General features: G+C 39.2%; 1 protein-coding gene across 1 annotated transcript in view; it reads left to right on the top strand.

Moving 5' to 3' along the window:
* ITFG1 (integrin alpha FG-GAP repeat containing 1) overlaps nt 1–13,333 on the top strand; it is an 82,612-nt gene that overhangs the window by 19,313 nt on the left and 49,966 nt on the right. Inside the window, exons 7-10 of the mRNA XM_081963226.1 lie at nt 3,770–3,831; nt 4,829–4,913; nt 12,380–12,474; nt 13,106–13,278. Of these exons, the coding sequence (XP_081819352.1) occupies nt 3,770–3,831; nt 4,829–4,913; nt 12,380–12,474; nt 13,106–13,278 (415 nt within the window). The remainder of the gene's footprint in view (nt 1–3,769; nt 3,832–4,828; nt 4,914–12,379; nt 12,475–13,105; nt 13,279–13,333) is intronic.

The following is a 13,333-nucleotide window of genomic DNA, read 5'->3' as shown; positions in this document are numbered from 1 at the left end:
AGAGCAGAAGTATTTCTGGATTTGGGCGTCTGTGGAGATTCTCAAGTCATCCAGGGCAACTGGCCTTTCTTTGGTTTTCCTTGAAGATGATTCGCTTCTCATTTGGATTGACGCATGCTTATCAATAAGTGTTCTAATTCAGTTTAAACCACTGTTTCCCCATGCTATCCATTTTGGGCAGTCAAAAAGGTCTAACAGAAAAGGGCTTGAGGCTGGAAGGGCCTTCACGGCGCCAACGTCTGATGTATGTAGACTAACTCACAACCACTTAGAAATTTCTACACTTTTATAGCCATCGTTACAATTTTGACATCCTCTTATAAACACTTTATAAATGCTTCCCTTGATGGATATGGTGGCAAGAAACAGAGCTTACAAAGAATCAGGGCACAGCAAAAAATAAACCCCATTCTTGAGCTGCAACCACCTAAAATTTTATTTCTTAAGAATCTCCCTGTGGATCTATGTGGAACCCAGAGACAGCTGATGTTTAAAGCCAATGCCTTTGGCTTGAAGATGAAGTATCTATCTATCCATCCACCTATCTCTCTCTCTTTCACCTATCTATCTATCTATCTATCTATCTATCTATCTATCTATCTATCTATCTATCTTTCATCTATCCATCCATCTCTTCCATCTATCTGTCTACCCATCTCTCTCTTCCATCTATCCATCTATCTATCTTTCATCTATCAATCTATCATCTATCTATCTCTATTTATCTTTCAGCCAGCCAGCCATCTATCCATCTCTCTCTTCCATCTATCCATCATCCATCCATCCATCCATTTATCTATCTATCTTCCATCTATGTATCCATCCATCCATCCATCCATTTATTTAAATTAAAACAATCTGTTAAAAAAACGAGGCAGGAAACTTTGTGGACCAAGGAATATGTCCCAGGGCTGTATTAAGTATCCAGGTTCTGTCAAAAATCCAAATTCCCAGGTGAAAGAGAGGGGAATTTCATAAAAAAAACTAAGTCAGCTCCTTTTTAAAAAGAAAAAAGAAAAGGAAGAAAGAAAACTTGCAAACTGCCAGATAATTGCCAAGCTTAGCATAGAAAATGCATCTGGAAATGCAATGTATGCATCTCAAAGTTCAGTGACTTGGGTTAAATGGTTTGCAGTGATGGAAAATAAGCACACATCTGTCACAATCCATAGCTTCTGTTGAAATAAATGAAAAGACCGTGTTCGAGAGGAAAACCGAGTGTCTGACTGCGAAAGATTTCACCCCACAGCACTTGACCTAGATGAACATATCTGTGTTACAGGTCTTAAGACACAATCCATGTAGGCATTGTGAGAAGAAAAAAATTCCAGGTACTTTGGTTCTTTATTCAGGAGAATATCTCTGTAGCTGGTTCTGCGAAAAGGCATGCGAGGGATAATCATGTAGAGAAAAACACAGCAATTGGGTTGCCCTTTGTACTGCAAATTGCTGCCTCTGTGCGTTCCTTTCTTCTTCCTTTTGTACCATGAATGATGATGTCTTTATTCCACTAAAGAGACAAGATTTGTTAGAGAAATGTAAGCATAGTTGATATTAAGATGCAGTCAGGCCTAGGTGTCGTAACTAGCAATGAAAATACTGTCTAGCCCAGGGGTGTCAAACTCGAGGCCCGTGGGCCGGATCCTGCCCACGGGGTGCTTAGATCTCGCCCATGAGGCTGCCCTGGAAACAGCAAAGGACCAGCTCACGGTGCCTCTGCCAGCGAAAATGGAGCCCCCCCCCCGCCCGCCCACCCCGTGAGCTTAATTTTTGTAGTTGCCCAAAGTCGAGACCGACTCAAAGGTGCCCACTAAAAAAAGGCATTCAGTGATAACAGTGACTCTTGGTTGACTGGCAGCACCGCCATAGTCCAACGAAGATGGAGATCCTCATTTTTTAAAACCTATTTGCTTCATCCCAGTGCATCCCTTCCCAATCTGATCCGACTCCATCCACACCCTTGAAGGTGATGGAAGAAAAACATCTAGCGGAAACCAGGAAGGGGGGTGGCGAGGGTACGGCGGAGACTGTTAATGATTTACATTCCTGCCTTGAAAATATTGTTTTGAAAAACACCTTCAAAAAAAAAACCCAATGCGTTTAAGTAATGAATCAGAAGGATAGCATTAAGTAACACAAAGCTTTACCAGCATGCAATTATATTTCAAGAACTTTGGAAAGTGCAATTTGAAAAGTGTGTGGGTGCTAATGTTGTGCTACACGATTACGTTTGCATCGTTCTTTCGCAGTAAGGTTTTGTTTGCCATGAGGATGCAAATCAGGAATTAATTGGTTTTGCTTACAGTCATGTTTAGCTTATACATCACCGAACGTAAGTATTAACTTCAAGAGCTCACTCAGGTGTAATAGAGTAATTCATAGCTCGTGGCTAACTGGGAGATCTTCGGTCTCAAGCAATGGTTGTCGGGCCTCAGAAAAATGACTTAATGGTGAAAATCCCCAAAGAAAAGTTTTCATTGATCTGTATAGCATGTCAGTCAAAGCTAATATAATATCTGTCTGATGAAAGACATCCATACAGGTAGTTCTCTATGTCTGACCACAATTGAGCCCGGGATTTTGGTTGTAAGTTGTTGGGGTCATAACTCAAGTTAGCATGTGACTGTCGTTCAGTCTATCCAACAAAAAACCATCTGTATCCCAAATCATCATAGCTTTTCCACTTTTGACAAGATGTGAACGTGACAACAGGTTTCATTTCATGCCTTTGAAAAAGGCAAATTCCTTGTGTGTCCAATCACACTTGGCCAATAAAGAATTCTATTCTATTCTATGCTGTGCTGTGCTATTCTATTCTATTCTATTCTATTCTCTTTTTTTGGTTTTGTCCTCATTTTAAAGGACCTGATGTGTCCTAGAATTATTTTAGGATGCCGGTTCTGAAAAAATATATCAAAGAGAAGAAAGGGATTAACAAGAGAGGGAAGATATATTTTCTTTCAAGTACCATATATACTGCTAACTTGGTAAATCTCTTTGACATTTAAATTATGTTTTTTTCTTAGTTCTTTGTGGTTTGGCTCTCTGTTTTCTTTCTTTCTTTTTCCCCTTTCCTTTTCTAAATTCCACCCACCACTAAATGCCACAACTATTGTGTCCTTGACTGGTTCCAAGAAAAACAAATACAGACTTAAGGATTTTATATTCATAGTTGTTGGTTTTTTTAAATCACATACCACGATAAAGCTACTTTTCAACTAGCCTCCATTTTGAAAATAAATAGAAATGGGGAGAAAATAAACCATTATGGGTCTTTTTTTTTCCCACAAGGGAAGTTAAGAAGCACATTTGTGGCCTGCAACAATCCTTTTGAAGTCTTAGCATCTTGCCAAAGCTTCATGAAGAAGGCCAGTGGTAATATATAGACTGCCCCCAACAGTAACCTCTCTTGACCCACGGTCAAACAAGAAATGGACCAGCAGCCTCTCAATCCCTCTTCTATGGTTTCTAGCAAACTCAATATATTTAGAAACAATCGGTCAACAATCAAAAAGTCAAGTTATAAGAAAATAAAAGGCAAGCAAGCAATCTCCATCCGTGCGATCTATGTTCAGATACCTTCTCCATTTGAGAGAGAAATGGCAAGGGTCCTCAGCTGACCCCCAAATGCTCTGGAGATGATATGGAGGGAGGAAGAGTCATCAACAGAGCTTTTAGGATTAGTCTACATGTATTTGGTTGAATTGAATACTCGCTTAAAAGGTGAGTTTTGAATATATTGTTGATTTACGTCCCTTGTATCTTGCAGATTTGTTCCTGACAACGTTGTCCAAAGCTGGAGAACCTCAGTTTGAGATCTGGGTGAACCAGGTAAAGAGACTCCGTTGTGTGAACTCGGGAATAATTATATTCTTGTTCCTTATTTTGGTACTTCCTTCTTGAGGTAGGATCCATACTTCATATTGGTTCCAGTGGGACAATTTTCGCTGTTGGAAAAATGGAGGAAAAAAATGGTTAAATGGAAAAAAAAAAGATTCCTTTCTGCCTACTAAAATCTCAGTGAAAGTCTAAAGCAGGGATGTCCAACCTTGGCAACTTTAAGACCTGTGGACCTCCAACTCCCAGAATTCCCCAGCCAGCATGGTGAATTCTGGGAATTGATGTCCAATTCTGGGAATTGAAGTCCAGTTCTGTTCTAGAGCACAGAGGACAAATAGCTAATCTGAAGACTTTTTTTAAGGCTCTGGGAGTGCCCATGGTAGAATAAACCTGTATATCTTCCCTTTTTCTTCTTTCCTTACTGAATTTATTCTTTGTTCCCACGTTGAATTTTTTCCATTTAGGTCAGTAAATGTAAGAGAGTAAGCAGTCCTCATAAAATACTAATATAATTTTTGGAAAGCTATTTTCATTCTCTTTCTTTTCCTTCTTCCTTGAGTTCAAGGAGTGTCGGCAATTATTGGTTGACACAATTACTATTGAAATTGATTCTTTCCCTTAATAATCCATGTGATTCAATGCTGTAGTTAACAGTAAAAGCTAATATTCATTAGGATCCACCTTATCTGTTAATATTTCTGTCCATAATCTTTAATTCACATATGGAACTCTTTTGCAAGCTAAGGCTAAGCCGAGATATTTGTAACCATGGTTTCTCAATTTCTAAATCTTTAAGTTAGTTTATGAAACAATTGAAAGTATGCGAAAAACAAAACAAAAACCAAGCTATATTGCCTCCATAAAACATCCTGTTTTTTTCTGTTCTCCATGGGTTATTACGTTCATTGTTTTCCACCTTTTTATGAGAAATATGAATGGATTGATTGCCATTTTATATACATATACATGTATATATTTTTATTGACAGGATGGAGATTTTGCCAAGCCTCAACACATAAAGGAAAAACCGAAGGATGCGGTTGTTATAGGACAGTCAGTATTTGCTGATTTTGGTGAGGTTCCTTTTCCCTTCTCCCAAATATTTGATTTAAATGTATTTCCTGTGTATGCAAGGATGTCTATTTATGCAGTAGAAATTATTAGGGTGATAATACCATTTTATTCTGCTCCTTAAGAAAACTCTTAACTTTCTAAAGGTTATATTGCTAAAATGTTTTATAGGCAAGTTATCAACTAATATTTGAAATGTACACAAAATATTTAAATTACACTTCTTATTAAAAATTGATAAAACATGCCCGTGTTTTAAAATATGAATACCAATGATCAAACTTTCTTAACTTTCTGGGAATCTAATCTTGAGCAATTGTTTTGTGGAGAGAAACAATACTTTTGCTTAATTAAGGGCCAAATTAGAAATTAATATGCATTGTTAACAATTCCAAAATGTCATTATCATTAAATTTTTGACACCATGTGCTTGATGTCTTAATTCTAATGTTGTTTTGTATCAGATCATTAGCATTTTTATCTCTTTTTATTTTATGTTAAAATAGCTTATTGCATATTTAGTGCTATAAACTTTCAAATAAGTAATAATAATAAAACTTAAAAGTCCCGATTCAGAATCTGGTTTCCATTTAAAAAAAAGGAACATAATTGCTACCCCATTTTGTTTCTGCTGATCAGAATATAAAGTGAACCCTGCATTAATTTCCCATCTAAATCTTGGTCAGTAACCAAAGCTGAGACAAACTGAGCTGAGGTTTTGGTTTTTAAAATGTCAGGGAATTATCTACATACTTTGATCTTCCCAGCCACAATTGTTCTCATGATTTGTTTTATAATATCTCTAAAATGAGGGAGCGGATTTTATTAACTAGATTTTTCTTGGCCTTTTGGCTAAGATTAAGAGTTGATTAACCAAGATGTTCAAAGTGTTATTTGTCCTAAGAAACATGGTGCCTGTTTATATATATAAAAGCAAAATACCACTCGTGCATCATCCCGAAATCTCCAGAACGGTAAAGCCTACAAACTTGAAATTTGACACATATGTTCCTCTTAGCTTCTAGGTGCTCGCTAAGAAAGGATTTTTCAAAATGATCATCAGATCATTAATATTTCTTATATTATTATTATTAACACGCTCTGATGCTAAGGAGTTAAACATTCTTCTCCCCCTCCCCACCTAAAAAGAACTCTGTTCCAACTACCACTTGGGCATGGGCGTGGCCAGCACATGACTCATCCGGCCTGCGGGCTGGGAGTTTAGACATTCTACTCACTCTTCCCATTTGAAAAACGCTATGATGCTAAGGTGTTAGACTGAGGGAGAGAAGGGGGGAGGAGAGGCTTCTTTGGGGCAAGCCTGAGGGAGAGAAGGGGATAAGATAGGCCGATTGTAAATACTCATTAATTTTCAAGCTGTAAATATCGATTTATCAAGCCTGTTCACATAGTTTCGTAGCGGAGCACGAGTATCCAGCTAGTTTGAGAATAAAAACCGGCAGCATCCTACCCTAATCTGTTCCCTTCTAAATAAGTCTCGTAAATATTTTCATGCATGTATGCTTGACCTTTAATTAAATACCACCACTCCTGAGTAAGTGTCCAGGGAGTCTCTGAACTGTAACTCTTGCTACAGAACAAACCAAAATCAGAGATTTTATTTTAATGATTCTATTTGCATACTACCAAATCTGCTAGGGATTTTGGGCAGCTTGCGGTAATGTTTACATATACTCTTCCCTTCTTTACAAAGAAGATCCATTATAGGCAAGTGAAGGTGGAAACGTAGCAATCATATATATATATATAATCCTTATTTTTGGGGGGGGGCGGGGGTAGGTGGGTTTCTATTAACCTGTCAAAGAGAGCTGTTCACGATTCCTCAAAAACAGATGGTCTTGGAAAGATGCCATGAATGCTAATAAGCATGAAGCCTACATCAAATACATTTGTTTATTTATGAGAAATGTAAATAAGTTAATCTGATTAGAATTTCATCTCACCAAGTGCTAGCTCCTTGACAGCCAAAGGGCAGATGTAATTTTGGAAATAAGCCCTATTTTTAAGAAGAGATGAATTCGCTGAAAATTCAAAAGATGCCAGAGAGAGAGAGACTATTCTAAGCAAGGATTCCAAGCATGTAATGTTTCTATACCATTTGGAGTTATACTTTTTAAGCCACGGCATCCTATCAAAGATAATAACAGCCACCATACAAGTAGTCCTTGAGTTACCACCCCTCATTTAGTGACCATTCAAAGTTACAACGGCACTGGGGGAAAAAGTGAGTTATGACTGTTTTTCACAGTTACAACCTTTGCAGCATCCACATGGACAAGTGATCAAAATTCAGATCCTTGGCAAACGGGTTCATATTTATGATGGTTCCAGGGTCTTGTGATCCCATTTTGCGACCTTCTGACAAGCAATGTGTCAGGCTTCCGACGGATACCCTAATTAAATCATGAGCCTCAAGCCAAGCTTCAAAAGAAATCCAGTTATTTATTAGGAGCAACATGTTGGCACATACCCAAGTAAAGCCAACTCTGATCCCACGTAATTTACAGCCCAATTATGACCCTGGTTCCCCCCACTCCCCCAGGGTGTGTCATAAGTCACATTCTCCAGTGGAGTACTTTCCCCGGCTGTAGGGATCACTCCCCTCCGGCTGCTGCAGGTAACCTGGGAGACAGCCTTGAGAAAGATATGCCTGGAATGTGCTTCTGTTTGTGGCTGCCGTGCTGCTTCGTCCATGTCCCACCTCACTTTCCTATAGCAACTCGAGAGCAGGCCAGGGATGCTTTGCGAGTTGACACAAAGTTAATGTGGGAGCCAGATTCACTTAACAACTGAAATTACCAACTTATCAATTGCCGTGATTCACTTAACAACTGTGGCAAGAAAGACTGTCATATGGGGCAAAACTCACTTAACAAATGTCTGGCTTAACAACAAAAATTGGGTCTCAGTTGTTGGCAGGGGAAGAGAGAGAGAGAGGGAGGGAGGGAGAGAGAAAGAGGGAGGGAGAGAGAGGGAGAGAAAGAGGAAGGGGGAGAGAGAGAGAGAGATGGAGACAGTGAGTGTGTTTGGGTAATGAAACATCTGCAAGAAAACAAACAAGCTCAGAGAGCACCAACGACCCCTCAAATAAATAAGTACGATCTAGAAAGAGCCACCGCTGTTGAGGCTGTTTTTGATCTCCCATGAAATTGCATGTTATTCATTTCCAAAACAGTCTTTTGCAATTTAGGTTTAATGGAAAATCCAAAAGCAAATATACAGAAAAGCCAATTTCCTTAATAGAAAATAGCAGCATGGGGGAGGAAAACCAAGCCCATAGCATAAATGAGCTATTTCCTCTTCTGTGAAAACTATTCTCCACCTCTTGCGCTCCTCTTCATTGAATAAATTTTTTTAAAAAAAACATCTTTAGTCTCCATGTTACTCCTCCGATACAATTTACTTCTTAATCAGTTTAAATTTTAATTTAAACTTTTGTTTTAAAATGATATTTCAGCATTAACCAAACCGAGAGATATCGTTTCAGCCACTTGGGCGCAGTGAACATTAATAACTGGTAAATTAATTGTCCTATGACTTACGTTTATTAAATCATGTCCTCGGTGGTTATCCATTTTGGGGTTGCAGCTTCTATAGTGTCTACATCCAAAGTGACTTGAGCCCGTACTGATTAAAATACGTTTTAATAAAGTTACTGATAATGTCCAGAGACCGTTTAGCAATTTAGGAACATATTCATCTTCCACTGTTGGAGTTAAAAACTCATTTGGGAGCTGCTGCTAAACTAAGTTTTAGGTTCAATAAAAAGCTTCATTCTCGTTGTAAGCACAAACTAAAGTATACATTTGTGTCTTGAATTTTCCATCAATGGTTTTTTTCTACAGAGGCAAAATTCATTGCAAAAATACAATGGCGATACCCTATTTCCCTGAAATATAAGCCCTCCCTGGATAATAAGCCCAACCAGGCTTTTGAGCGCATGCGCTAAAATAAGCCCGCCCCTGAAAATAAGCCCTCCCCGAAATATATTGCAACACAGCAGCAGCCATGAGGTGACCACGCTCGTCGCCTCCTGCACCTCAAAAATAATAAGACCTCCCCAAAAATAAGGCCAAGTGCTTATCTCAGAAGTCAAAAGAAAATAAGACCCTGTTCGTAGGCTGTTTGTAGGGCGATAAATCCCAATTAAAGTAAAGGTAAAAGTTCCCCTCGCACATATGGGCTAGTCGTTCCCGACTCTAGGGGGCAGTGCTCATCTCTGTTTCAAAGCCAAATAGCTAGCTGTCCGAAGACGTCTCCGTGGTCGTGTGGCCAGCATGACTAAATGCCGAAGGCACACGGAATGCTGTTACCTTCCCACCAAAGGTGGTCCCTATTTTTTTACAAACTTTCAAACTGCTAGGTTGGCAGAAGCTGGGACAAGTAACAGGAGCTCACTCTGTTACGCGGCGCTAGGGATTCGAACTGCCGACCTCTCTGACTGACAAGCTCAACGTCTTAGCCACTGAGCCACCGCATCCCTTAAATCCCAATTATGTAAATATAAATCCCCATTCTATTTGAACTGAACAACAGGTCTTTTAAGGACTCCAGACGTTCAAAATTCCAGACCCCCTCATCCTGCCCACTCCTCCCCATCTGATTTAACGTTGGATAACTTTTGTGATAATATATCAATTTGGTGTAATAGGCCACCATCAGAATAATAAATCTGCAATTCTATGAATAGATAGAACTGCTTTTAGGGCCTTTTATGGGTAGGTCTCAAATTTGCCTCCTAGACTTTCATTAAACAATTATTAGTTATCTCAGCTTTTGGGGGGTGATATATTTAAATTGTTATAACATCTGCTTACAAAAGTTTCACTTAATAAGCTTGGCCAGGTTACCTAGTCATATTTTTATAAGCTCCCGAAAGTTGATTGAGGTGATGATGAGGTGTTAATGTAATCCTGTCTCCATCACTGTCACCTGCTGGGGTATTTACATTCCTAATTAAAAGGGACAAAGCGCTGGGAGGTTTTTATTTAAAATGAAAATTAAACCCAATAGGAACATAAAAGTTATCTCAGTAGTTGGCAAGCAGAACAGACCTCAATCAAGGAGGTCCCAACAGACGTTTTGTTTGGCTTCAGAATAGACAGCAGAGGATAAACAAATGACCTTTTTGCAAATATAAATATAGTATTTGTATTACATAATGTAGGGTGGCTCAAGTGGCTAAGGCACTGAGCTTGTCGATCAGAAAGGTCGGCAGTTCAGCGGTTCGAATCCCTAGCACCGCATAACCGAGTGAGCTGCCTTCTCCCAGTGAGCTGCCTTGTGCCAACCTAGCAGTTCAAAAGCATGTAAAAATGCTTTTCGCCCTTCCTTAGGACTCATACTTCATTTATCAGACCATTGTTTAGCAATAACAATAGCAATTAGAGTTATATACCTCTCCATAGTGTTTTATAACTCTTTGTGAGGAATTTATTAGGCTAAGACACTGAGCTTGTCGATCAGAAAGGTCAGCAGTTCAGCCGTTCAAATCCCTAGCGCCTCATAACAGCATGAGCTCCCGTTACTTGTCCCAGCTTCTGCCAACCTAGCAGTTCGAAAGCATGTAAAAAATGCAAGTAGAAAAATCAGGACCACCTTTGGTGGGAAGGTAACAGCGTTCCGTGGGCCTTTGGCGCTTAGTCATGCTGATCACGGAGACATCTTCGGACAGCGCTGGCTCTTTGGCTTTGAAATGGAGATGAGCACTGCTCCCTAGAGTTGGGAACGACTAGCACATATGTGTGAGGGAAACTTTTACCTATTATATAAAGTACAATCTGAAATCTTTTTGGGTAAGTTTTTAGAGATAATGAGATAAGCATGGCCTTTTAAAAATATAGGAAAATTGATGACAGTATTACTCATTACTGAGGCAATTTGATCCACATCTGCAAAAAGTATTTCTTTAAATAGTTGCATCATGATGGTTTCTATTTAGTTAAGAGTCCTTTTCATAGTAAAGCATTTTTCATAATATACTGATATTTTGTAAGAGTATGACAAGAATAACCTTTTTGTTTGCATTCTAATTTCTTACAGTTATTTCCCTAAGCAGTCTTCAAACTATACTATTGATTAATCAGCTAATTAGTACTTGTTGGAGGCATTATGTCTACTTAAAATATTTATGGCATGTTCTCATAAGCATCAGTTAAATTTCATAAGTATACAGACAAAGGCATAAAAACACCACTTTAAAAAGTAAGAAATTGTTTAAAAAAAATTAAATGACTAAAGGGCAATGTGTGTGTAAAATTTTTATTTGTGGGATTGCACCTACGTGTCACTTCTTATCTGAATTTTCACACATACGTTCTTCCATGTATTCCCAACATGCATTCGAACTGCTAGGTTTGCAGAAGCTGGGACAAGTAACAGGAGCTCACTCCGTTATGAGGCACTGGGGATTCGAACCGCTGAACTGCCGACCTTTCTGATCAACCAGCTCAGCATCTTAGCCCCTGAGCCACCGCGTCCCTAACCAACAATAAAGAATGTTCATTTAGTTTCTTTGAATTATGAATGCAATACCCCAGGTCCTTCCTTCTCCTTCTCATTTCAATCATTATGTATCATCATGCCTGATTCAATTTTTACAGCAATTACAATTTGGAAGGGTTGCAAAAACCGGCTGCCAAGGTGAAAGGATCACAGCTTCTCCTAAATTATTATTTTATTTCTTCATAATATAACGTACAAAAAATACAAAAACGAATAGTAGGAAAAATGGGGAGGGAAAGGCAAAGGGAAGAGAATAGAAAAGAAGGGGGAAAGAAAGAAAAAGGTATTGACTTCCAACTCCCTTTGGTGCAGTAAAATAAGATAGCAACAAGAAACTTCAACTTTTTACCTTTACATAGTAGCATAAATTAGCCATTTTTATATCAACAAAGCTATCTAATCGGTAAAACCCAAAATCAAAGTTTCATTTTTTTTCCCTGCCTCAAGCACAAAGTCGTTTCCAAGTAGAAACAAAAGTAACTGTGTTTTTGTCTTTTATCAAAGCGGTCCATTTAGCCATCTCTGCTAACTCCCATCAGCTTTTGCAGCCATTCTTCCATTGTGGGGATCAAAGTGTCCTTTCATTTTTGTGCATACAGTAGTTTGCTGCCGTCAACATACATCACATCAAAAGTTCTGAATTTCCCCCCACCCCCAAGTCTTTTTCCATTAAACCCAAAAAGAAAAGTTTCTGGTTTTATCTTTATATTCCCTTGAAGAAACTTCTGCGTTAGAATAGGAATCCTATTCCGATATTTCTTGGCTTTTATCACATGTCCACCACTTCTCTTTAATTACCAGTTTCCTTTGTTTGCATCTTACCAACATTTATTGTCTCTTTGTGTACATAGTAGTTGTTGTTTTTTTTCCCCTGGTGATAAAAAGGACATTTTTGTAGTCCCGTTCTGCTGAATTATTTCTATCTTCCTCTTGTTTTTGCCAGATGGTGACGGGCAGACCGAACACTTGCTGCCAGCTTGTGCAGATGCAGCTTGTCAAAAAAGTGTCATCTACCTATCTAAGCCGGGACTGGATGAGGTACGCTGTGCTGCTACTGTATCTTGAATTTGAACGTGTAGTATATGAAAAATGAGACAGGAACAAGGTTTGACATTATCCCAAAGGCACAGTAATGAGGGGCCGCTTTATAAAGCAGTCGTGTTTGCCGTAGCAAAGACAGACGTACGGACAGTCCTTGACTTATAATCACAGATGAGTCCCACGCATCATGACCATTTGTGATTCTTATCCCCCCCCTTCTTTGTCAACCCTGAAGCTGACCTTTTTGACCACTTCGGTGTTGCCACACTGGAGCTGAGGGATAGGGAGGGGGGCAGATTTGAGACAGAGGGAATTCTGTAGCCAAAACAAAAATATTTTCTCTTGGGAACCAAGGTCATTCTCACACCTGGCCAGAGGAAGGCGGAATGACGCCACCCGGCTGCCAAATCCACACTGTGATTGGACCATGTGACTGATTGTTTTGAGAAAGTAGAAAAACTTTTTAATTAGGTGGAAACTGCGGGAGGCTTCAGAGTCGGTTTTCACCAGTTATGCGCCAATATGATAATTCCAATGAAGGTATTCTTTGACGAACCTACCTGCCTTGCAGTTTTGCTTGCTATGGATGTATTACTTGCAAGCCTGACATTCTTCTTATCGTTTCCAGTGGTTTCCAGTGTTGCAGAATTTCTCAGACGGCGTAAATGTATGGGGTTTTGTTCCACATAGCAACGATCCGACCGCAGATGAAATTTCCTTTCCAATCACTCTTCATATTGGAGATTATAACATGGACGGCTATCCGGATGCCCTCGCTATACTGAAAAACACATCCGGAAGGTACAGTATTGCCAATCCTGCAAATAGTGCTTGGAGGGCATAACTTTTGTTCCTT

This window comes from Natrix helvetica, assembly GCF_964273705.1.
Source record: "Natrix helvetica genome assembly, chromosome: 10".
NCBI classification, from domain to species: domain Eukaryota; kingdom Metazoa; phylum Chordata; class Lepidosauria; order Squamata; family Natricidae; genus Natrix; species Natrix helvetica.
Note: the sequence above shows the minus strand (reverse complement) of the source record. Positions and strands in the feature narration are given on the sequence as shown.